Raw genomic sequence first — 26728 nt, 5'->3', positions numbered from 1 at the left:
AAGAAAATATTTCTAGATACTGGAAAATCTACCAATTCTTGGCAAACTTCCAACCTCAATTAAATATTTTTTGATACTTTAATTCACCTGATACTTAAAATGAGGAACTACTTCACAAAAATATTTCATAAAATTGAAAAATTTATGTTCTTTGCTTACAGTCCTAGATAGGGACAGAAGGACTTCATTTGTGGTTCAAACTGAGATCCATTAAGTGTGGCATTTTGTTATTAGAAGCAGCCAGCTCACAACCACAGTTTTAGAATGGTAGGCATCCCTTATAGCTTGTCCTCAGCATCTGTACTTAAGAGTTCTTCGTAGTTTCTATACAGTCCATTGTGTGGGTTCTGTGCCCAGAGCAGTATTAAGAACCTTCTAGAGCAGGTACCTTTCAGATGCTTTGGACTGCAAGTCCCTATTCCATGACCCTTGGTTGTGCTGGCTAGGGCTGATCAGAGTTGGCATCAAAGAGTCAGGAGGAGACCAGTTTGGGGGAAAGTTGGGCTCTTAAAAACATTTTGGTAGGTCTGCTTCCATTCCACATGATGTATTCTCAAGCAGTATGCTCTCATCCCCCTCAGTTCCTTCTTGGCCACTGCAGTGGTTGCATCTTTGAAACTTTATCACCCTTCCCCCATTCCTCTTTATAAAAAAACCAAACTTTATTCTGTTTTATTTTCTCTTCTCTCTATACAGTACTTCCCCTTTCAAATTTTGTATTTTATTTCATCTCTAGGATCTCTCTAGACCAGTACTATTTTTCTAGAAAAAACGGTGCTGGAATTCACCACCTCCCTCGTTCTCTTAGAATGGCAATGGCACCCACGTGAGAGGTTCCAGAACTGAGTTCTGTTGAGTTCTGGCTATAAAAACCCCTGCTCTAGACTATTTGAGACATCTTAGTGCTCCTCCAGAACCTGCCCCCTTTAAATTTTGTAAATATTTTTTTGCCATGCACGTAAAGCTGAATGCCCACAAGTTGCTGGCTTACTGTGTATGCCCAGACAGATGTTTTAGTTGTCTGGCTGTTTTAAATGACAGGTAAATCATAATGGGTTTTGTTGATGTTCAGCTGCTTCTTTCAAAGACTTTGCATTTTAGAAAGTTACAAACGTCACTGTATAATGATATTTCGTATTTGAGATGGGTTTTCTTTTCTTTTCAGGCACTTGATTAAACGAGCACTTCCTAAAAGCTACAAGGGATAAATTGTAAATTTCTGAAGATAATTATACACTTACATGAATCAAAGACTTTAAAGTTGAATTTGTATTATATATTAATTTACAAGAAATAAAGCATATACATGAATATAAGATCATGAATCTCATTTTTAAAAATAGATTCTGTACCTAGTGGCGACTGGTACTCATGGAACAGTAGGCAGGGAAATCAACATATTCAGACATATTCAGATACAGTATATAAACAGCCAAACCTGTGTGTGCTACTTTAAACAAATAAGCAGTCTTAAATAAGCTTTTGGGTTTTTGCATGTGGCAGATCTATGGCAGCTGTTTCTCAAGAAACCATTGGGGCGGTTGTGTGTGGAGAGATTAGATAAAGTGGTACCTCAGTTTATGAACTTAATCTGTTCCGGAAGCCCGTTCTTAAACTGAAACCGTTCTTAAACCGAGGTGAGCTTTCCCTAATGAGGCCTCCCACCGCCGGTGCCCTTCCACCGTTCGGATTCCGTTCTTAGACCGAGGTAAAGTTCGCAAACCAGGACACTACTTCTGGTTTTGCGGAGTTCATAAATCGAATTGTTCGTAAATAGGGCTGTTCTTAAACAGAGGTACCACTGTAATAGCATTTTTGCCTTCCTTGTTTGCCTTTTTCGATGTTTCAGAGGGTTCTCCCAGGTTTTTTCATCATTTTGGGGTCATATTTCCATGGTTGGGAACACACTAACAATTTCCTCATAGCAATCAATGGAAATCGTCAACTCATGTAAATGCTTGTCTAACAAACAATTTCATGAGAAAACATAGTGTTCGGATATCAAGACCTGATTGCAGTTGCTTAGGTACACTTCCATGCTATGTGCTTAAAAGTCATGTGTTGCCATCTGGCTGGATAGTAAACTTAATCCTCATATTGAAACTTTAAAATTATTATTTAAGTAACACCATCAATGTTTATGATACTCTACTGAGTAACAAGTAAAAAAGGACAGGTCCTCGAAGCCTACAAAATCTGAGCGTGCTGAAGAAAACAAAGGTTCAGATATAGGGAAATTCAGACAAATTCAGATGTAACTATCCCAGCTAAATAAGTCACAGTTTGTTAGATTTAGAATGTGCATCATATCTGCACACTTCCCTACTTCATCTTCGCTTTGTTGCACACTGACTTTGGTTGTCAAATCATGCTTTGTTAAAGCCACAATTTCCCATTACATCTGGGAGAGGTAGCAATTAAAAGTGGATAGCAACAGTCAGTCAGCCAGCCACTAATTATTCATCATTGCATCAAATATTTATGTAGGCAGTAATAATTGTTATGGATTTAAGGACTTTCTTTAAAGAAGCTTCTCTTTAAAGAAGCTGTTGATACATAGTCCTGTTTACAGCTGCTCCTAGTACAACTGTATTTCCTGCAGACTCTGTACTTCCTGTTGCTTCTACTGTTTTCTAGAGAACAAGCTTGAGTCAAGTCCACCCATCTCTGTCTACCCCTTCTCTCTATGTTGCTTCTACTACATAAACATCCCATAGGCTAACAGCACACTATCTCTTTTTTTATTCCAACTGTGCTTACATTCAAATGAGGAAAGGCTTAGCTGGGAGAGAGGAAAGCAGTTTGTGTTGATTTATCTGAGAAATTCTTTCTGCGGGATATGGGGGAAATGCAGCACTTTGACAATCCTGGTTGTTGTATATGGCTATGGTGTAATAGATTTCTGTTGCAATACATAACAATTCTGGATTTAAAAAATTAACTAATCTGGTACGCAGGCTGAGACCCTATCTGCCTGCGGACTGTCTTGCCAGAGTGGTGCATGCTCTGGTTATCTCCCGCTTGGACTACTGCAATGTGTTCTATGTGGGGCTACCTTTGAAGATGACCCGGAAACTACAACTAATCCAGAATGCGGCAGCTAGACTGGTGACTGGGAGCAGCCGCCGAGACCACATAACACCGGTCTTGAAAGACCTACATTGGCTCCCAGTACAGTGGTGCCCCGCAAGACGAATGCCTCGCAAGACGAAAAACCCGCAAGACGAAAGGGTTTTTCGGTTTTTGCGACACTTCGCTAGACGATTTCCCCTATGGGCTTGCTTCGCAAGACGAAAGCCCATAGGGAAATCTCCAGGGACCTCTTTTAAATGCTGGCGGTGGGGAGCAAAGCCTTTCCACCCCCCTCCAGACTTCAGAAGAGGTCCAGGAAGACCGGCGGGGGCGAAAGGCTTTGCTCCCCACCGCCAGCATTTTAAAAGCGGTCCGGGATAGCAGGGAAGCGCTTCCCGCTATCCCGGACGGCTTTTGAAGGCAGGCGGGGGGCAAAAGTCTTTGTCCCCCCTGCCTGCCTAACTGGGGGCTTTTAAACCGTCCCGGGACTGTCCGGGGCGATTTAAAAGCGCCCGGACGGCTTTTGAAGGCAGGCGGGGGGGAGCAAAGACTTTTGCCCCCCGCCAGCCTTCAGAAGAGGTCCAGGACCTCTTCCGAAGGCGGGCGGGGGGCAAAAGTCTTTGTCCCCCCTGCCTGCCTAACCGGGGGCTTTTAAATCGCCCCGGGACTGTCCGGGGCGATTTAAAAGCCCCCGGACGGCTTTTGAAGGCAGGCGGGGGGGAGCAAAGACTTTTGCCCCCCGCCAGCCTTCAGAAGAGGGACCTCTTCTGAAGGCTGGCGGGGGGCAAAAGTCTTTGTCCCCCCTGCCTGCCTAACCGGGGGCTTTTAAATTTAAGTCTTTGCTCCCCCCCGCCTGCCTTCAAAAGCCGTCCGGGCGCTTTTAAATCGCCCCGGACAGTCCCAGGGCGATTTAAAAGCCCCCGGTTAGGCAGGCAGGGGGGACAAAGACTTTTGCCCCCCGCCCGCCTTTGGAAGAGGTCCCTCTTCTGAAGGCTGGCGGGGGGCAAAAGTCTTTGCTCCCCCCGCCTGCCTTCAAAAGCCGTCCGGGCGCTTTTAAATCGCCCCGGACAGTCCCGGGGCGATTTAAAAGCTCCCGGTTAGGCAGGCTGTGGGGACAAAGACTTTTGCTCCCCGTCCGCCTTCGGAAGAGGACCTGGACCTCTTCTGAAGGCTGGCGGGGGGCAAAAGTCTTTGCTCCCCCCTGCCTGCCTTTCCGGGAGAGCGGGAAGGCAGCGCTGCGTTTTCCGCTCTCCCGGGAAGCTCCCGGTTAGGCAGGCAGGGGGGAGCAAAGACTTTTGCCCCCCGCCAGCCTTCAGAAGAGGTCGGGGGACAGACTGTCCCCGGACCTGGTCTGAAGGCGGTTTCCATAGGAACGCATTAATTGATTTTGAATGCATTCCTATGGGAAACCGTGCTTCGCAAGACAAAAAACTCGCAAGACGAAAAGACTTGCGGAACGAATTAATTTCGTCTTGCGAGGCACCACTGTACATTTCTGGGCCTTCTTGGTAGTGGCACCCACCCTGTGGAACACCCTCCCACCAGATGTCAAAGAGAAAAACAACTACAGTACGAGACTTTCAGAAGACCTCTGAAGGCAGCCCTGTTTAGGAAAGCCTTTAATGTTTGACGGACTATTGCATTTTAATATTTTGTTGGAAGCTGCCCATAGTAGCTGGGGAAACCCAGCCAGATGGGTGGGGTATTATTATTATTATTATTTATTATTATTAACAAATGCTTTAAATTAATAAATCATCAATGGATGGTTCTTCTAAATTATTCCTCCCCAGCCACTCTCTCAAAGCTGCACCCTATTTATATTCCAAGTGCCTAATAATCTGGTTAAAACATTAGTTTGTATTGAAAATCAGTAAAATGTCAACCTTGAAAGACTGATAAAACAAAAGACAATGTCAGCTTCAATATATCAAATAGAAGAGCCGAAACAGCAATAACCAAAAGACAAATACTGTACTTGTTCAAATAGAGATGGCTCTCCAGTAGCCCAAGTGTCTCCCCCTAAACACCCCCAAAAGATGGGTCCTGGCAGATTTCTGCAACAGATATGAAGGTATACAGCCGTCAGTTACATATTTGACTAGTCATAAGCCACAAGCAGCACCCCACAATACTGGAATAATAATACTGGACTGCATTATATAGCTGTCATAAACCACATTTTCTCAGCCACGTCTAGACCCTCTCTTCAGCCTGTCACATGACGTAGTAAAACTGCATTGCACTGTCTAGCATTTTTTTTTTAAAAAAATGATTTTTAAAACCTCAAAAAGCAGCAGGAACCATATTTTCCCCACTCAATAATACTTCGATGTGAGAGAGCATGATTTCTACACTTTTTTCAAAGTGACGGCACAGTCCACCAACATATCACAGATGCGATACAATCCTGGATTTCCCCCGCTGTCTTTCGCAAGCAAGCTGTCGTCTTCCACTGAGGTGGGGAGGAATACAACGTAGCGAAAAAGTACAGTCTGCAAAGGATCCATCCGGCACTCTAGGTGGGAAATGCTACAGGGGGAAAACAGGGAAAGCGAGCTGAACAGCGACCATCGCGCGTCGCTCCCCGCAACGCGGCCCTGCACCGAACGCTTTTACGCCACTCGCCCGCGCAGTCGTGAGCCTGCCTTCTCTTCTCTTCGCTGTCGCCGCTCAGCGTTATGCAACGGCCGTCCTGGGGGCTTCTGCTGACTCGCCGGCTCTTGGGGATGTCGATGCTGTTGCTGCTGCCTCAGGGAATGGTGGGTGAGTACTGTACGAGGAAGCCAGGCGAGTGACGACGGAGCCTCTAGCGGCCTCTGAGCCTCCTTTCTCCCCGCCACCTGCCCCTTCCCCTCCCGCCCGCTCGCGGCGCGCGAGTGGGCGGGTCTTTCCAGGCGCCTGAGGTAAACGAGGATGTCCCCCCGCAGCCCGCCAGGTGGCGCCGAGGTGTCCGTCCTCCTCAGCCGCGAGGCGGTTGCCCGCCGCGTCCCAGGCTACGGCCTCCGTCGGCAGAGCCAATTGGGCTGCCCAATTCTCTGACAGGCGGCCTTTCTTACTCCCGAGGAAGCACGCATGGGGAAGACCTTGGTGCCTCCCAGAGGGGTCTTTTAGGGCGATTGACACAATAATAGTGCATTAGCGGTGGGGTTGTGCTACTTTATTCTGTGGTGCTTCACTAACTCATTAAATAGATAGAGATAGAGCTATGTATATATACATATATACATGTGTGTGTGTATATATATATATATATATATATATATGCAGGTTTTGGTGTCCTCGGGTGTCTTCCCGTGTAAAAGTTGGGGTGTCTAGGCGACGTTTCGACGAGGTCTCACTCGTCATCTTCAGGCTGGTGCTTTCGGAAGATGACGAGTGAGACCTCGTCGAAACGTCGCCTAGACACCCCAACTTTTACACGGGAAGACACCCGAGGACACCAAAACCTGCATTCCTGTACCCGTGAAAATCTACGAAAGCATATATATATATATATATATATATATATACACACACACACACACACACACACACATATATACATGTATATACACACACACACACACACACACACACACACACACACACACACAACCGAGCTAGCTGCAACGCAAAGGTCAGTTAGTTAACTATTTTTATTTATTTATTTACTTACTTGATGGGGGGAAGCTGTAGAATGAAGAACCTAAGGTTAATATCAATACATAAAATCATATGGACAAGACAAGACAAAACAAACTGTGCAGGGTCTTTATACCTAGTTCCTTATCTAGCAAAGCGCTTTGAGAGCACCTGGTGATCCACCAGAATTCAGGATTTCAGGGCTTTCCGTTGGAGGGAATACCACCAGTAGCATTCCACCTGCCAGTACAATTCAGTGGACAAAGGGGGAGACCTTGCTGGCAGAGTGACACAAGTGGCACACTGTCAGCAAAAGGAGCCACCAGAAATGTCTTCACTCAAATCTACACACACACACACCAACCTGGCATAGGGTGATTGTGGATTGCAGCCCATAAATTGCTAAGCCTATAAATTCTACACAGGATATTTAGCAACATGAGAAATAAAACTACCCCAACAAAAAATGAGATTCATGTTTCCATTACATCACATCTAAAATAAGACTTTCTATTCTTGACATGGCACAGATACCAAAGTGCATCTGGCTACAGCCTTTGTTATTTGTGTAAGTGAATCAGATAATCTCAGATTAATGGTGTGTGAGCCTTTCCTGGTCATCTCTGAAAAAAGAGTGCTTTTTCTGGTGGTACACAATGGTAAGTAGTACCACCACCTTTGGGGGGGGGAGGAGGTCTCTCAGACCCCTGTCAAGAGTATCACACCTCATTCACTAATCTGGGTAAATGCAAGGCGCGTGCCCATGTCCTGGCAGAATGTTGGATTCATTCCTGGCTAATTTATGGGTTCATTATTTTATGATAGTGTATGTATGTGCTTCATGCCTACCTGTTATTGCATTTTACTATTAGGAGGGCCCAAGATCTGTATGTATGTATTTTACTGCTTGTCAACTGCTACAGAGGTTTTAGCTTGAGAAGTGTTACAGAGAGTAAAGAGACATGTTCTTTATTTTCTGTGGAAAAACTCCAGTTGAAAAGCGTTAGCTGGAGGATTTTTTTTAAGGGATCAGATTAAGATGGTTTTGTCCTAGACCTGCGGCAGATGTAAAAAAAAAAAATCTGTGTCAAAGGTGGATTGACGACTCATTGGGAAGGATGAGGATCCTGGGTTCCTCCATTCCACTGACAAGCTGCCAAAGAGACCTGAAACTGTGCTAGACTGAGAGCTGGTAATTACAGTGGTACCTCGCAAGACGAAATTAATTCGTTCTGCGAGTTTTTTCGTCTTGTGAAGCACGGATTCCCATAGGAATGCATTGAAAATCAAAAGGAAATCAACTTGCAAGACGTTTTCGTCTTGCGAAGCAAGCCCATAGGGAAATTCGTCTTGCGAAGCAACTCAAAAAATGAAAAACTCTTTCGTGTTGCGAGTTTTTCGTCTTACGAGGCATTTGTCTTGCGAGGTACCACTGTAATTTCTTCTCACTGGAGAAAGCCATCCCACCTCAGAAAAACTAGTTGCTAAGGATGGCACAAACCAACAAGGCTTAGGACCACCACCATGAACCTTGCAGAGCTTGTCATGGGCTGGGAGGCCTGGGATGTTTGTGACATGACAGTGTAAGTGTGGTAAGTTTGAAATTAACAAGAACTGTGTAAGAACATCAGAGCTAGTTTCACTGGAGCTTGCAGAAGAGAAGATTAAGGATATTGAGTCCTCAGTGTGAAAGGTGTCTGCTAATACACACTGTTTAATGAACTCAACTTAAAACACTTTCACTGCATTGTCAGTGTTTTTCTTTCATTATTGTTTGTTATAATTATCCCATATTTAGTTTTTTAGAACAAATATAGTGAAACTGTAAACAGGATTTTTACTTCCAAAGGCTTATGTGTCATATTAATCTTTGTCTTTTTATGTGAACCCAGAGACCTGTGATCTTGACGATTTACCAATATTTCCCTTTTCTGCGGTTGATATCTTTATATATGACCACTTCGCAGTATATGAATGCAAAGAAGGTGCTGTAAGAGTGCATGATAAAACTAACACAACTACATGTATTAACGGTTCCTGGACACCGTTGTCAGACCCCTGTCATGGTATGTATTGCTCTAAACGTGTTCGTTTATTTTGGTGATTTCTAAAAAGTTACTCTAATGCTTTAAACATAAGAAATATCAAGCTTCTCTTAATTTGTGGTTGTGATCGTACCCACACTTACTTAGAAATAAACTCTAATGAAATAAGAAGAAGTAGATTGCTGGAAGAAATATCAACAACCTCAGATATGCAGATGTCACAACCTTGATGGCAGAAAGTGAGGAGGAATTAAAGAACCCTTTGAGGGTGAAAGAGGAGAGCACAAAATAAGGTCTGAAGCTCAACATCAAAAAAATTAAGATCATGGCCACTGGTCCCATCACCTCCTGGCAAACAGAAGGGGAAGAAATGGAGGCAGTGAGAGATTTTACTTTCTTGGGTTCCATTATCACTGCAGATGGTGACAGCAGTCACAAAATTAATAGACACCTGCTTCTTGGGAGAAAAGAAATGACAAACCTAGATAGCATCTTAAAAAGCAGAGACATCACCTTGCCAACAAAGGTCCGTATAGTTAAAGCTATGGTTTTCCCAGTAGTGATGTATGGAAATGAGAGCTGGACCATAAAGATCGCCGAAGAATTGATACTTTTGAATTATGGTGCTCTTGAGAGTCCCATGGACTGCAAGAAGATCAAACCTATCCATTCTTAAGGAAATCAGCCCTGAGTGCTCACTGGAAGTACAGATCCTGAAGCTGAGGCTCCAATACTTTGGCCACCTCATGAGAAGCGAAGACTCCCTGGAAAAGACCCTGATGTTGGGAAAGATTGAGGGCACAAGGAGAAGGGGACGACAGAGGACAAGATGGTTGGACAGTGTTCTTGAAACTACCAATATGAGTTTGACCAAACTGTGGGAGGCAGTGGAAGATAGGAGTGCCTCGCATGCTCTGGTTCATGGGGTCACGAAGAGTCTAAACGACTAAACGACAACAACAACAAAGACAGCAGGTGACAGAAATGGTGGCCAACTCATGCCTGGGGCCTGCAGGAGCCCTTTTTTGTGGGGAATATTTGTACTCAAGATGGCTTTGTTTTCTTGTGCTCTCAACATGCACTCCAGACTATTTCTCTCTGCACATCAGTGCAGCGTATTTACCAGACTCCCAACATTTCTATACAAGTTTTGCCTATTTGCTAAATTGTTCAATATTTTTCTAGGAATTTCTTGTGCAGTTCCTCCAAGTAGTCTTGATGGCTCTCACAATGGGACTGGGACTTATCCTTAAGAAATAGTGATAAAATACCATTGCAATGAGACTATATTGGTCATTGCAGCACCTTCCATTTCTTGTGATATTGTTGCTAATAACAGTAAAGCACAGTGGTGAGGGGAATTCCCTCTACCCACATGTGGAGGTTGATTTTCTTTTCATAACAATTATATCTGCAGTGATGCTCTTAAAAAAGCCTACTGACTTGCTAGGAAGCTGTGTGCTGCTATGTCCAGATCAGTGATAGGATTTTACAAATACATGTGTTGTGTATGTTTCCTACTTCCCTGACTGCTCCAGTGTTTTGCCAATTTGTCTTCCTTTTGAAGGAGAAATCACTGGAGACAGGTGTATATTTGAAAATAAGCCAAACATTAAAAGAACAAATAGAATAATGCTGGAGGAAAACAGAATATGCACTTATAGCAGGCCACTGGAATTGCTGCCCCTGCCATCATATCTCTCAGCACTCCTGATTCATAAAGATGCTAGCTAGCTAGTTGTCAATGACAATCACATAAGCAGAATTATTTGACTCTTTATGTTTTCCTATTAACTGTTTGATTGCTAGGAATCTGATTTCCCAATAGTGCAAAAGCTAATTTACGGAAAGATAATGTTGAACCCTCACAGGAGATGGATTTATTTTATCAACCAATAATCTTGCACAACCATTACAAAAGTATTCCTCAAACAGGAAAGCACTCGTCTGAAAAACTGTTCCTCTTCAGAAATGTGCCTCCTGCAGTAAACAATGTATTCAGGGGGCAAAGACAAGCTGCTGGTGGGCCTGGGGAAATGGTGTGGGATTAAACCTCCACTCTCCCATCCACATTGCAATCCTAATCTGAATTGAAGCTTAGTGAGACTGCTTTACCTGCAGAAAGTGGCCGGTTCTAAGACCACTTAAAAGAAAAGTGTGCTTGTCATAACATGCATTTGACCCTTAGTGGCTGTTCTTTTAGGTGATTATACTAACGTTGCACAATTATAAATGGTGAAAAAATTATAGCAACCCAATACATAAAGTGAGTCTAAACATTTCTTTTTAAATCATAATATATGTTACTTCAGCTATTGGGTTGGCCAATGGTAAACATGGTCCTTGGACCAAAAAGGGGTTGGCCACTCCTGATCTAGATTAATGACTTAGGAGAGAATTTTTAATAAGTTTCATCAGAAAATATCCCATTCTCAAGAGAGCAGAAATGTAAATATTCTAGTTTTTAAGGAGTTCTGCTTTTTAATTTTACTTTTCACTTTCAGTTATGTGTGCCAATCCAGTAGTTCCGGATGGAATAAAATTAAGTGGATTTAGAGATTCCTATACCTATGGCAGCAGTATTACATTTGAATGTAAAATTGGATACTTCTTAATCGGCAGTTATTTTATTCGCTGTGAGACGAACGGTTCTTGGGTCCCTGAAGTGCCATCCTGCAAAAAGAGTAAGGCTTTGAAAAAAGCACTGGATTAGAAAATATTTTTCTCTTTCCACAATAAAAAGCCATTTAAACATAGGGAACTGACATGTTTAAAAAGGAGTAAAGAATGTTGGCCACCAAGGTGTATTTTTGTGTTATATCTCACAAAGTTCAGAGAACCAATTGAGCTTTAATTGCTTAAACATTAGTATAATAATGGTACACTAATGCAGAAGAAGGGGCAGCCCAAATTTGAAAACACATTTGTTAGTTTTGCATGTGTTTACTCCAGTGGGGAGGGCAGAAAGTAAAATCATAGTAGGAAGTAGTGTCTGGAGTTCACCAATGCGAGGAGGAGAAAATTAAGGAATCCAAGGCAGAAGGTAATCAAAAGGTGGAATCCAAAGAGGCTGCTGTATGGAGCTGCAAGTTCAGCTCAGCTAAGTTACAAGCAGCAAAGGCAAGGTTGGGGCTGTGTGTGTGTAATCGCAGGACTGCTAGAGTGGCAGCGACAGCCTCACTGGTGCACCTGTGCAGCTCCGAGTTTGCTGCTGCCCTAGTGCTAGCCAGGTAAGCAAGAATGATGCTGGTGTTCAGCATCCGCCCCATCACATGAACCGCTGCTAGACTTATAGAAGTCAGTTGGCCAATAACCTGTTATACTGGGCCCACCATCCGTTTGTTGATACTATACCAAACTTCAAGCAGTGTGATCAGCAGAGTCTGCACAGCTCTAGCAGAGTCATCCAGCAGAATGTCAGGTTCTTCCTGCTTTCCAGTAGTCAGCCTTTTCCAGAGTTCCCAGTTCAGAAAACTCTTTGCTCAGACAGTTCAGTTCAAATTATATAAACTGTTCAATGTCTCACGACACAAAACAAAAATAAACACACTAGCTACATAAAATCTAAGAGATGCTGCTGCATCATGAACTCATCTACTATATTTCAGTTCTTGTGGTTGTAGAAAGAAATCTTGTAAAGACCCAAGTATATAGAGATCCACTAGCACTTTACCATGCTAGCTCATGCTATGTTATCGCCATATAGCATGTTACCTTCAGCTTGACTGCTGATAACTTGGAAGTACCTCACATTCACCCAGTGCTGGTGAATCCAACCTTGGCTTTATACCCACCACAGCATGTATACACATTCCTTAGAGAAAGGGAGGGTGGATGATTCCCTACTCCTGGCCTAGGACCTACACCTTGCCAAATGGTCTAGGACCTACACCTTCCCAAGTGCAGTATTTTAAAGAAGTCCATTGAAATCTAGCTTACACAGAGATTTTGTAGCTTCACTCATCACATAGATGTTAGTCATTTGTTTCTGAAAGGGTAACTCTTATCTCGTTTGTCTAATAGCATTTGTTTTACAAGCATGCCCAATGTGTGACTGCACAGAAAACATTTCAAGAACAAAAGTTTAAGAATACATTTGACTTTTCTCCTGTTGTGTTCAAAAGAATAGGGTTTGCATAACTTGCCATGACGTAATTGCTGTTAAACTGTTTTGTGCCTTCTTACAGAGCTCAAAAACAGGGCCATCTTAAGCATATACAGTGCCGGGGTGCAAAGATCCGCCTGGCGCTCCTAGGTTGCCCAGAGTTGTCAACCTTTTTTAAGGGAGGGACCCCAAAGTTGTTAAGGAAATAGTTGTTTACCTTTAGAACAGTTGTGGGATGCAGGGGCTCAAAGCACCAACCAACGGGGGTGCCAGCGCCCCACGCACAGGGGTGTACAAAGGTGGGTGGGGTTCCATGCTGGGGACGATGACAACATGTTGGGTGGCACAGTCACTGGGCTGTCCGCCCGCTGCCTTCACACACCCCTGCTGCATGGCGGCTAACTGTTTTGGCTGCGCATGCAGCACCTGGAGCACCATGAAACGTTGTGGGCACTGTGTGGCGCATCCTGTTGCATGTGCCAAGCTGCGAGTTCCTTTGCTGGCTTTTCTGCTGTCGGTGCATGTTCCCAGTGCCTCCCAATATAGGGTTCCAGTGCAGAATGACGGGGAATGCAAGCAGCAGCAGAGGAAACATCTCCGGACAGGGTCCGCATGCTCCTGTTAGTCAGGATTTGTTGTTGCCGTCGGCGCGTGGCAGATCCCGTCTGGAGATACCGCTTGCATTCCCCATTGTTCTGCACTGGCACCCCACGTTGGGTGGTGCTGGGAATGTGCGCCAACAGTGGAAAAGCCAGCAAAGGAACCCGCAGCTTGGCACATGCAACAGGATGCACCGCGCCACGCCCACGTTACATGGCGCTCCGGGCGCGGCACTGAAACAGCGGCCATGCAGCTGGGGGAAGAGTTGACAGCTGAGCGGAGCAGAACCTGTCGGACCGCTGCAGGCTGCTCAGTGCAAGTTCGGGGGCAAGCGTTGGAGTCCGGCTGTTGGTGGCTCTTCCCCGGACTCCAACACTCGGCCCCAGACTCTTGGTCTGGCACCCCTGAGAGCCTGGCGCCCGGGTGCCATGCACCCCTAGCGCCAATGGTTAGGACGGCCTGCTCAAAAATCCAGGTACCTGACACAATGGCGGCATCTTGAATCTTGTGACAGATTGTATACTACTAGTCTTGCATTTATATCTTCCAGTTTTATTTTTCTTGTTATAGTTTATCCAGAAAATTGTGGTGCTCCAGTAATGCCCAAAGGGAGTGTGTATCCATTGAAATCTGAATACAAAATTGGAGATACCATCACAGTTTACTGCCATCCAAACCATTCTTTTTTTGATGAAACCACAAAGATGACTGTAAAATGCAAAGGCTACAATCAGTGGGATCCTTCTATACAACCATGTTTCTGTATGTATATAAATCCATATATAAATGTTCCTTTTAAAGCCATACTCAAGACAGATATTTCCCATTATCTACAGGTAAATCACAGATGGGCAGACACACCCACAACATTATATGTGGTCTTGACATCTTCTGAAGCTGCTTCATTCTTCTAGCAGTTTTTTGTTTACTTTTTTGTTCATTATTACATTTATATTCCACCTTTCTTCCATAGAGATCAGGGTAGCGTACATAGGTCTATGTCTCCCAATTTTATCTGTACATCAGCAGTGGAATGCTGTTCGGGCCAAGAGACAGTAAATGGCCCAATGTCACCTAGGTAGCTTCATGGCTTACTGTGGATTTGAACCTGGTCCTTGTCTAATCCCCACCCCCCGCAAAGGTATCTTAAGTACAATTTGACAGACTTCTGTCATGTGTATTTACATGAATGCTTTCATTTGCTTTCCATAACATTGGTTGCATTGGTCTATTGGACTAAAAATGATATATTTTAATCCCAATTACAGTTGATATTTTTATTTTAGTGGTATGCTAGCTGCTGTGTGCACCTCATCATATCCTGTCCCTGATTAGAGATTCAGTTCTGGGTCCCTTTACATGAAAGATAGTACTGAATGTGGCTTACATGAATGTGGCTGGCCATGGGATTGCCCAACTTCCATATATGAACTTTCTTCTTGCCAATACCTAGAATTTTAGTCTTTGCAGTAATAATAGGTGCTGTTTCATACAAAACTTAGTTGCTCAGTAACTTCCATATTCCAATTAATGTGGTGGAGATAACTGCAATAGCATCAGCATGCAGAAGGTCTGAAATTGAAGTATTCTAAACCACTCAGTTCTTGTACAATGTTTTTAATATAAAAACAAATCATTAGTGAAAAAATCCATGGGAGTGATAGAGCAAAAGCTGCAACTTTGGAATCCTTTCATTTTGCACAATGCAAGAATGGGATGGGGTTAGAACCATGACAAATAGGCCAGGGCTGCAGAGTTGACCAGTGGAAGAAGTAAAAGAGAAGGTACAATACTGTGGCTGTGAACTGGATTGTACCCTCTCTTAACCTTTTCCAGGGATCTACAAACTAGCTATCAATATCTAATAGGATGCATCACACCAAGCTTTGCAAACATGACCTAAAAATCTTCCTTTTAGCCCCATCCTAGGAGAAAGAAGTAACAATGCCACCTGGATGATGAATGTATTTTCACTTAGAACAGAGAGACAGAGCTGGGTGTCATCTGCTTATTGTTGACACTTCACTCCAGATCTCCTAATGGCAGCTCCCAGACACTTCTGACAGATGTAAAATAGCACAATATTATACATAATATCAGGAAATTTTCTTAACTTTTTTGTATAGAACATTCTGCATTTTGCAAAATCAAGTTGCACAAGTATGATTTTTTCCCCTATTTTGTGTGCTGTTTAGTACTGCTTTATATTATTTTTAATAGTTTTTTTGTGTTTTCAGCTAGAACATCACCAGACACTACTGAACTCTATATCCGTAATGGAAGAATAATCTATGGGGAGAAAGAATACTACAACATTGGAGATGAAGTTACTATTCAATGTAATATTGGCTATATTTTGATCGGATCACCTAGGATTAATTACATTGGTGGGAAGCAATGGTTGCCTAATATTCCAACTTGTGCTCTGAGTAAGCATTATATTTCTGAAAATACTGTTATAAATGCTAAATCTCTGACCAGTGAGAGATTTGGGGGTGCAAATGCATACCTCTAAGATGGTGGTACCTGCAAAAGCATATATGGTTTTATTTACACATGCATACATACTTGTCATCGGTTAACTGGAACCGTGTTAACATTCTGGTCTCTGCCCATGGGTACAGCATCCATCTCATCTCCAAGCTTAGACATATCAGGGTGCTTCTCAAGAAGGAAACCGGCCCCCGTCTTGCAGCTTTTGAGCAGGATACAGGAGACAACAATGATATCCATATCTAGCAAGGTATAGAGGGACCTCCGTCTTAACTTTAAATGGCCAAAGCCTTTTCACAGGCAGCCAAGCTGAACTGTGGTAGTAGCTGAAGGTACAGTCCATGCCTATCCATGTAGACCTGTAGGAAGACATCAGCTACGGTTTGAAGGTGAATGCCTGAATGGTGAAGTTGAGGGGGCACATGGAAAAATCACTGACAAGCACCACTAGGCCAGGGAAGACTGGACCAGCCTCTGGCTTGTCAACAAGGGTGGGACATCCAGAAGATATCTATACCATGTTTTCTCCCAACAACACAGACATTGACATCCATAAAGTGGCCCTTGGTGTTCACAACCTCTTGAAGAACCATGCTGTAGAAGTACTTTTGGTTGTAGAACTCTGGACTGCAACCCTCTAGAACAAAATGTGGATATGGAATGAATCCTGGGCACCACTAGTCCATGGGAAGTCAAGCTTCCAGAAGTCTTTGAGAATTTTTATTCTGCCTCTTACTTTTATAACATCTTTCAGGTAATATTTGTTTAGTACCTAGTCAGTCTCTCTGAAGATCTTGCAAGCTGAATTTACCCACCCCAAAGGTGATATTCAGGGGCAACCAACCTTCTCTGAAGGCTATATTGTAAATTGTCAGCACTAGGCACTGCTCTTTGCATCCCAGTTTCCTGGTGCTGGATCACAAGGTGTAATCTCCTTAGTCAGAATGTAGAATTTTGACGTGGTCATTTGAAACATGACATAGAAACTAGTGTTGTCCCTGTTGTTGGGATACTGCCAGGGAGACAAAGGCCATCATGCTCCCACGTTGCCCCCACGTTGACTCCGGACGTTCCATCAACCTCCCGTAGAAACGCAGTATCAGTCAATTAGTGACACAAGCCTCAGAAACATCTGTCCACATTCCAAGGACTGGTGCATGCCCTTTCGCAGAGTTCGCACAACGAAAGATGTACTCAGGAGAGCATTATTTACAACTTTATTCAGCGTTGGTCAGAACAAAGAAAAACATGACTGCCTGCCTGCGTGTCAAGGCACACAGAGAGAAACAACAGCTATATACAAAACAGAAACTTCCTGTGAACAGGAAATACGCAGGCTGTGACTCACAACAGCCTGTCCCCTTTTAAGGTGGAACGGAAATATCCTAACAGTCCCAACCGTTACCATCCAGCATGGATAGCCAGATCAGGAATGTCTACTGCATTGGGCTAAATTCTGTGTTCAGATGGTTACTCATTAATGATGCAGCAGCCATGGTGACACATTTTGCACTCAGTTAAAACTAATGCTTTTAGGGTATTGACACATGTATATTTGTATGCATGGATATTTAGTTTAAATGAAAATTTAATATCCAGTTGTATGTGGAATTGGGTCTTGTTAGTGGCTGAATTGTCCACTCACAAACCCCAAGACCCAATAAAATTATCAGAAATGGTATTTACAGACTAAAACACATTCAGAGTGGAAACGGTTGAGGTGCAACTATTTACAGATATTTGAAGAAATGCTTTATACTTCACAGCACACCTTCATGAAGGCTCTTTTAAGAAAATGGAACTGGGCATTTGTCTCTTAACCAGGGTCTCCCAGCTTTTGAGGCCCCTACCCACAATTAAAATCTAAAAATGATGACTCAACATACAAATACAAATTAACCAACCTCATTCAACAATCAAAACCTGCTTCCTTGCTTTCTTCAGTTTCAGAGCAAGAAATTCACCTGAGGCCCATGTCAAGCAGCTGCTTCTTACCCCACTCCCACATTTCAATTTCGATATTTGTACCCCGCCCATCTGACTGGGTTGCCCCTGCTACTGTGGGCGCCTTCCAACATATATTAAAACATAATAAAACATTAGACGTTAAAAGGCTTCCTTATACAGGCCTGCATTCAGATGTCTTCTAAAGGTTATATAGTTACTCATCTACTTGACATCTGAAGGGAGGGCATTCCACAGGATGGGTGCCACTACTAAGAAGGCAAAAACCTGCTACCGTGCACACATATTCAAGAAGTCCCTCAAGTAGCTGCCTGGCAACTGCTCCATGTGATTGGCAGACAGCAAAGCAAACAACAGTTTCTGCATTTCCTCTCCCACCCCAACACACATTCTCAAAAGCTTCTGAAGTAGTTGTCTGATATAGCCGACAGGCAATAAAACAAATTAAGTTTCCGGTTTATGAGAATCTAAATGGTTTGCATAATCCTCAAGTATTTCATTTTAAAATGATATTTGCAACTTTAGTATTTTAAAAGGAAGTTCTTACCACAGCAAAAAACAATTATGATTTGAGATTGAGTCATGTAAAGTCAACATCTATTCTTTTAAACCCATGTGGTTTCTTAATATAGTATTAATTTTTGAAGTGCCCGTCGAGTATACCGTATTTTTCGCCCTATACGGCACACTGGCTCAGTGCGCCCCAGACTTCGGGATGCAGGCTGCTATTCGCAAGCCTAGGCTTGCAGATAGCTTCCTGAAGCCTGAAGAGCGAGAGGGGTCGGTGCGCACCAACTCCTCTCACTCTCCAGGCTTCAGCGAAAGCCTGCATCCGCCCCATAGGACGCACACACATTTTGTTATGTAGTGTAGTTTCACCCTGGGCCAACAGGGGGATACTGTATATAGTTTTCACTCAGGTCTGTAGATAGTTTTCACTCAGGTCCGCGGCAGTTATTTTAGGCGGGAACTCTGGGCTGTTGTTGTTACAATGTTGACAGCCGGCTGCCTATAAAAGCAGGCCGGCTGAGCTGTTTGCAGTCAGTTCTATTCCAGCTTACAAAATAAAGAGCTACTTGAAGAAATCGCTGTGCCGGCTGCTATGTCAACCCACAACTTAACACTGGCGACGAAGGTGGGATGGATGGACATCAGAGCACAGCCAGATGCGGCCAGCCTCTGAACTGAGCTGAATCACTGAGCTGAATCACTGAGCGAAATCTCTGGGCAGAACCAATTCAGAGCTGACTGTTCTGGCTAGAGCACTGTGTTCCATCCATCGCCCTTCACGCCGGCATCGGAATCATGGCTTCACTTGTGCCTCTACTGCCGTTTGCACCAGCCTCTGAATCATGGGACTCCTACCTCGCTCGGTTCGACTGCTACCTCCAAGCCAACGAGCTGACAGCAGTATCAATGGATCGGAAGCGGGGCCTATTCCTCAGCCTCTGTGGGCCTGAGGTGTTTGAGACGGCCCGAGCATTGGTTGCGCCTGAAGCAGTCCAGGCAACACCATGGGACATGATCCAAGAGAAGCTCCGCAACCACTATGCACCAAAGCCGTCCAAGATTGCTGCCCGCCATGCGTTCTACCACCGGAACCAGGCAGAGGGGGAGTCAATCAACAACTACACCACCGCCCTGCGACAGGCTGCAATGCACTGTGAGTTCCGAGACTTAGACGATGCCCTGATGGATCGAATCGTCTGCGGGGTCCGGGACATCCATCTGCAACGGCGTCTCCTAGCCAAGCCAGACCTCACGCTACAGAAAGCCATTGAGGAGGCTGTGGCCTCAGAAGCTGCTGAACGCTCCGCCCAGGAGATCCGCAAGTCCAGCAGCCCGCGTCTTGCTAGGGAGCCAGTTCCGGTGCATCATGAAGAGGCCAGCAGTGATGAGGCATCCTCCAGTGAAGACGATGACGTGCACCAGACAAAGCGGGAGCGCAGGAAGTTCCAACAGAAGTCCAAGGGCTAACCGGAATGTGCCGGCTGCGGAGGCAACCATTCCCGTGCCAAGTGTCGATTCAGAGACGCCATCTGTAGGAAGTGTTCCAAAAGGGGCCACATCGCTAAGGTCTGCCGATCGGCTCCGTCTGACACACCCCCCTTCATCGACTCGCAAGTCCAAGTCTTCACTCCAGTCTGCCAAGGAAAGTTGTTTCGCTCTCACCAACTGCCGCTGCCCATCTGGAACCACGATTGGCCAAACCGACTCGCCTACGCGACGCAAGCTGAACGTCACGGTGCTCATTGAAGGAGCTCCATGTGACATGGAGATCGACACCGGGTCTGCCCTGTCCATCGTGTCATGGAGCACCATCGTGTCATGGAGCACCATCAAAAGACTGGTACCCAGAGTGTCCAAAAGGCAACTCGACTCTCACCGCGTACACCTGAGAGACTACCAGGGAAACGACATTCCCGTGGTAGGCGTTGGCCGGTTCCGGATCGCCTTCAAGGATTTTTCGGGCCTGCTCCGGTTGGTGGTGGTCGAAGGTCAGCGGCCAAGCCTCCTAGGGCTAGACTGGTTTGATGCCCTCGGCCTGGAAGTCACCGGCATCAACTGCATCTCTAACGCAGAGACTGAGGGTCTGGTCAAAGACTTTGCCGAGGTTTTTGACGGCACCTTGGGGCAATATACAGGTACGCCCATCTCCTTTAGCCTTGATCCACAAGTCGCCCCCATCAAGCTAAAGCCACGCCGGGTTCCCTTTGCTCTCAAGGCTAAGGTGGACGAACAACTGGACAAACTGATCGCCCAAGGAGTTTTGGAGCCGGTTGACCACGCCAAGTGGGAAACCCCCATCGTCACGCCTGTCAAGCCAGATGGGTCGGTGAGAATCTGCGCTGACTACAAGTGCACGATCAACAAGGCACTTCAGCAGCACGCTTATCCAGTTCCTGTTGTCCAACACCTGCTGCATTCCCTGGGTGAGGGTAAGATCTTCGCTAAGCTGGACCTTGCCCAAGCCTATCAACAACTGCCAGTCGATGATGCCACTGCTGAAGCCCAGACGATTGTCACCCACCGGGGGGCATTCCGTTGCCGCCGGTTGCAGTTCGGGGTGAGTGTGGCTCCTGGCATCTTCCAAAGCCTTATGGAGCGTCTCCTGCAAGGGCTTCCGGGCGTGGTACCATATTTTGATGACGTTTTGGTGTCTGCAGACTCACACCAGCAGCTGTTCGAGCGCCTCCGTGCCGTGCTGACCAGGTTCCAAGAGGCCGGGCTCAAGGTAAAGAGGGAGAAGTGCCAGATCGCAGTTCCACAGGTAGAGTTCCTGGGCTATCTTATCGATGCCTCCGGCCTTCACCCAACCACATCCAAGATCCGCGCTATCCAGCAGGCCCCCACCCCAAAGAACAAAACGGAGTTGCAGGCATTCCTGGGGCTGCTGAACTTTTATAACATGTTCCTGCCCCACAAAGCCACAGTGGCTGAGCCTCTTCACCGACTCCTTAGCGCTAAGATGCCTTGGGCCTGGGGTCATCGGGAGACGGCGGCCTTCAACGCGGTCAAGGCTCTCCTTTCTTCAGACAGTGTGCTGGTACAGTACAGTGAATCCAGGCCGCTGGTCCTTGCCTGCGACGCCTCACCTTTTGGCATCGGTGCTGTCCTTAGTCACCGTTTTCCAGATGGAAGAGAAGCACCGCTCGCCTACTTTTCCAGGACACTATCTCCGACGGAACGGAATTACAGCCAGCTCGACAAGGAGGCATTAGCACTTGTGGCTGGAGTGAAGAGGTTCCATGAATACCTCTATGGCAGGACTTTTGACCTCATCACTGACCACAAGCCACTCCTGGGCCTCCTCGCCGGTGATCGTCCAACTCCACCGGTCCTCTCGCCACACATGCTGTGATGGACTGTTTTCCTGGCTGCCTACCACTACCGGCTCATCCATCGCCCAGGGAAATCGATGGGCCATGCCGACGCCCTCAGCCGTTGCCCTCTTCCAGCATTTGTGGAAGACCCGGCTCCAGCTTCATCGCTCCTTCTGATTGAGGATCTTCCGGCAGCGCCTGTATCGGCTGCCACTGTGGCCTCCGCGTCTGCCCAGGATCGCACCATCAGCCGGGTGCTCAACTGGGTGTGGAGGGGGTGGCCACAAGGGCCTTTTGCATCGGAGTTCCAGCCCTTCGCAACCAGACAACATGAACTCTCAGCTCATCGCGGCTGTCTGCTGTGGGGAGACCGCGTCGTGATTCCCCAGGGACTCCGTCAGCGCGTCCTGGAGGCTCTGCACGTTGGCCACCCGGGAATTGTCAAAATGAAGGCGTTGGCTCGGTGTTACGTCTGGTGGCCTAATATGGACGATGCCATCACTGCCTGGGTGTCCGCCTGTCAAGCGTGCCAAGAGTCGAGGCCTGCACCACCGGCAGCTAAGGGACACACCTGGGAGACGCCAAAGACACCCTGGTCGAGGGTGCACATCGATCTGGCTGGCCCCTTTCACGGCCGGACCTTTATGGTAGTGGTGGACGCCTATTCCAAATGGCTGGAGGTCGCCCTGATGCCCTCCACCACTACCGAAGCTGTCATCCGGGTGCTGCGAGGCCTGTTTGCAACGCATGGGTGTCCTGATGTCCTTGTCTCTGACAACGGACCGCAGTTCACGTCAGGCACGTTTGAGCGGTATCTTTTGGGACTGGGCATCCGCCATGCCCTAACGGCACCCTTTCATCCATCCAGCAACAGGCAAGCGGAAAGAATGGTGCGCTCGGCAAAAGAGGCACTGGCGCGCCTGGACCGGGGAGACTGGCATGAGCGGGTCACCGAATACTTGTTCGTGCAACACATCACCCCTCATGCGGCCACAGGGAGGAGTCCTGCTGAACTGCTTATGGGCCGCCGCCTCAGGTCACCGCTCGACCGGCTTCACCTGGACTTTGCCGTGGCTGAACCCCCAGGCTGTGCCAATGCGCCACGGTCATTTGTCCCAGGAAACCAGGTCTTTGCCCGGAACTATGTGGGGGACATTCCTTGGGTGCCAGCCACAGTAGTGGGAGTCACTGGACCTCGCTCGTACCAGGTGGTACTCGAAGACGGACGCTTGTGGCGACGGCACATAGACCAGCTTAGGCGCAGGGTTGGGGACTTGGACACTACCGGGGTGCCCCCAACTGCGCTTGCGGCTCCAGAAGAGACACGTACAGATGGCGAGGCCCCACCTACACCTCCCTCGCAAACTGCCAGCGTGGAGCCAAACCAAGCCGCTTCAGAACAGACTCAGACCACTCCACTTGCGGAGGCTCCACCCACAGCAGCGGATCCAGGGGAGTTGGTTCCAACGCCACCTAGGGTCGCACCACAGCCTCAGCGAGAACTGTGTGGCCCTCCGGACTTGGCTACCAGTCCCCGGCGGTCTGGCAGTTTCCAAGCGCCCAACTTATTTAAAGGACTATGTTGTTGGACATGTATCACTGTTGGTCTAAGTATGGGAAATGTAACCGATATGCTTTTGTGCCTAATTGAACCATTACGCGTAGTGCTGTATATAAGGAAATCATTACGATTGTAACTAACGCCTTATCTCAGTGGGGAGGGGTGTTATGTAGTGTAGTTTCACCCTGGGCCAACAGGGGGATACTGTATATAGTTTTCACTCAGGTCTGTAGATAGTTTTCACTCAGGTCCGCGGCAGTTATTTTAGGCGGGAACTCTGGGCTGTTGTTGTTACAATGTTGACAGCCGGCTGCCTATAAAAGCAGGCCGGCTGAGCTGTTTGCAGTCAGTTCTATTCCAGCTTACAAAATAAAGAGCTACTTGAAGAAATCGCTGTGCCGGCTGCTATGTCAACCCACAACTTAACACATTTCCCCTTCATTTTTGGAGGGGAAAAAGTACGTCCTATAGGGCGAAAAATACGGTATATGGTGTGTGTGTGAAAATGATTTAAGTAAACATATCCACCAGCTCTGATACAAAATCCACCTTGAGCTGCAGTACTTCAGTTTATAAGCCATTTCAGATGTGGCTGCCAGTCCGAATGAGTAGCCTTTCTATAATTAGTCTTACAAGGTTTTATTTTGAGACGTTTGCTTATTAGAACCATTTCCCCCTCTTTTCTAGGTGTTTTCCTGAGACTACTTATAGCTGGTATGTAATTTCTTGAAAATGAATGGGGGAAACATGGTGATGCATTATAGTTTATTACATACCAATATTTTATACAATTTAATATGCAAAAAAATATGAAATGGTATAAAACATTGCTATGTGAAAAATGGCAATAATATTATGGGGTCATAGAAAGCTGGGCAGTATGCAGCCAGAGATAAGTATTTTGAAGTTTCATTGTAGAGATTTAAGAAATTGGGCCTTAAAATTGCTTACAGTCAGTTGATGATTCTAGATGTTTTCCTATTTTTTTTTCCTAAATAGGAGTTTCTTTTTGTTGCACTGACTCTGGATTATTCAAGGACTGTTTGTGTGTGTTTACATATAAACACACACACACTTTATTCCAAACATTTACAAAGCACCAATAGTGTGCACAATTTTTCATATTTCCAAAGCTTGGCATCAATGCTCAAATCTTTGCTCATCATTTGTCTAATCTCCTCTGTGGGTTGAGATACACCTTTAAACTCAGTGGAGTTTACTTCCAAGTACAGTTTGTATTTCCCCCCTATGGAAGCAATCCAAATAAATTTGCTGGCAAGTTTTACCTTAACATTCCAAGAGGTATAATCATTTTCATAATAATCCTGTCTGTGAAACTGTAATTTTAGAATTTTGGCATCATAGTTATTTCAGATAGGTTCCCATAACAAAACAGCAAAGACAACAAATCACCCGTCTTAACACCCTAATAATAAGTGGTTTGGTCTTAGAATGACTTGTGACCACCAAATGACAGTTTAACGTATTTTATTGTTAAGTACATTCAAGTGTGAAATGTTTATTAGTAATATTTGCAGAGCATTTTCTATGCTGTTTTTAATTATGCATCAGTTTTATTGACCTTTTGTGGGGGTTTTTTACTAGAATGGTGGTGTGTGTTTCTTTTTCTTTTTTAGCAAGCATATTACCTATATTGATGCTGACACTTAAATGGGCTTATAAGAAATGTTCACAATCAAGGTAAAAGTTTTCTTATCACCAAACTCCTATTTTCCTTTCTGTTTTGCATTTCTAAGGTCCACAACATTTTATCTAAATAAATATACTCTCCTTGTAGATAATAAATTGATATTCTCACAACCTTGCTATGGGGGCTGTTTTGAAATTTTAAAGGAAATGCAATATACTTTTTATATTAAACCAGAGCTACCAAATATTGTTAACAAAAAATGTATTAATTTCCCCTTTTTTTGCTGAATATCCAAACAAGGTCAAGTTACAGTATCTGAATGCTTCATCTACCTAGGCATTGGTGTTCACTCTGTTCTGAATGGGGTTGCCCAGCCCACACAGGGTGAGGCAGGGTGAAGCCAATTGGTGCCAATGCTGGTGCTGTTTTTCCACCGGCAGGAGGTCAGGCAGCACTTCTTATTGCACCTCAAGTGGCGAAATGGGACACATGGCTCCTGGTTGCAGGCCGGGGTTGCCCCTTGTTTCAGCATTGTCACTGGTTGTTCCTTTGGAGTGTGGAAACTTTGGTCCTCCAAATGTTTATAGAATTCAAGTCCTATCAGGCCCAGCCAGAATAGCTAGCAGTTTCTCACCCCACAGTGCTTCAGAAACTGCAATGCCTCCAAGCCCATTTCTACACACAATTCCAAATTGTTTTAAGCTTGTTCACATCTTGGGACCAGGTACAAAGGATGATCCTGTCTGTACATGGTCCCGTCCATACACAAATTTCTGAAGTGGAGGCCTTTTTCTGAGTTTCATCACTATCTGAGGTCTCATGGATACTGGAGAAAGGATTTTCTCCAGAATGAAGGCTTAGCTGACGTGTTCATTGATATAATTTTGATGCCAGGTGATTTAAAAAATAATAATCCCAAGACTTAATCAAATTTACTGTGCCACTTCTGTTCTCCGACAGGCTACCAAAGGAAGAACAATGTGGCATATGAATGAAGTCACAGAAGTCACTAATGTTGTCACTTGGGCAGTAGCAGGAAATAAAAGAGAGGCAGAAACAGAGCAAGAATACCAGATAGAAAGCAGACGTCTGGAGGAAAACCAAACCAGTCTTCTCCAATGAGTAGTTTTCAGTAACAGAGCCAAGGGGACAGTGTATGAGGCAGATTTGACATAATCTTCACAACATGAAGAGCCAATCAGTGGGTAGACTCATCTTATTATTCTCTTTCTTTTCCTTCCCCTTCTTTTGACCCTTCTTTCCTTCCCCTTCTTTGGCCCTTTACTTACATGTTACAGGACAGTCAGAACTCTGTTGAGGAACTCAGCAAAAAGTGCTGCATCCCACAGTAAATCTTTCTGTGAACTGCCCCTTTCTCCTGCTGATTGAGCATAATATTCCTGACAGGTATATGCTACAACATGTAGTTTTATGAAGAAAGCAACAAAGGCACATACTATGCAATAGTCCCTTCTGAAATTGCAAGATTTTGAATCTAGGGCAATAATCACCTTAAAAATAAAATAAGTATCAGTGAAACAGTGTTCAGTTTGATCTACTTTTCTTCCTTTAAAATGTGTCCACCTTTTGTTTCTTTAAAACCTACTTTTTTCATCTTTTGCTAATAGTGCCTTATTCTTGTCATTTAGTAAAAACACACATGCAAGGAAGTATGACAGTTTACAAATTACAGTATCTTTTAAACCTAATTTACTCAGGTAAAGGTAAGTGCCTGGTTCAGATTTTATGGAAACCTAGATGCAGTTGCACATAGTTAAATCCTCACCA

The 26728-nt window shown here is 45.2% G+C and overlaps 3 protein-coding genes across 12 annotated transcripts in view; all 3 read left to right on the top strand.

Moving 5' to 3' along the window:
• LOC309372617 (membrane cofactor protein-like) overlaps positions 1-1316 on the top strand; it is a 41937-nt gene extending 40621 nt beyond the window's left edge. For all 10 annotated transcript variants that reach the window (XM_081916360.1, XM_081916366.1, XM_081916364.1 and 7 more), the window contains one exon: positions 1166-1316. The gene's annotated coding sequence lies outside the window, so the exon portion shown is untranslated. The remainder of the gene's footprint in view (positions 1-1165) is intronic.
• Positions 1317-4869: 3553 nt separating this feature from the next.
• Positions 4870-26276, top strand: LOC309372646 (zona pellucida sperm-binding protein 3 receptor-like). Its single transcript, XM_081916448.1, has 8 exons — positions 4870-5838; positions 8589-8762; positions 11246-11425; positions 14017-14208; positions 15684-15875; positions 23977-24003; positions 24927-24990; positions 25901-26276. The coding sequence occupies exons 1-8, from the start codon at positions 5754-5756 to the stop codon at positions 25929-25931; spliced, it is 945 nt and encodes a 314-aa protein (XP_081772574.1). The 5' UTR covers positions 4870-5753; the 3' UTR covers positions 25932-26276.
• LOC309372635 (membrane cofactor protein-like) overlaps positions 6031-26728 on the top strand; it is a 47541-nt gene continuing 26843 nt past the window's right edge. The window contains exon 1 of the mRNA XM_081916430.1: positions 6031-6216. The gene's annotated coding sequence lies outside the window, so the exon portion shown is untranslated. The remainder of the gene's footprint in view (positions 6217-26728) is intronic.

This window comes from Podarcis melisellensis, assembly GCF_964234715.1.
Source record: "Podarcis melisellensis genome assembly, chromosome: 6".
Classification (NCBI taxonomy): domain Eukaryota; kingdom Metazoa; phylum Chordata; class Lepidosauria; order Squamata; family Lacertidae; genus Podarcis; species Podarcis melisellensis.
This window is presented reverse-complemented; position numbering and strand designations above follow the sequence as displayed.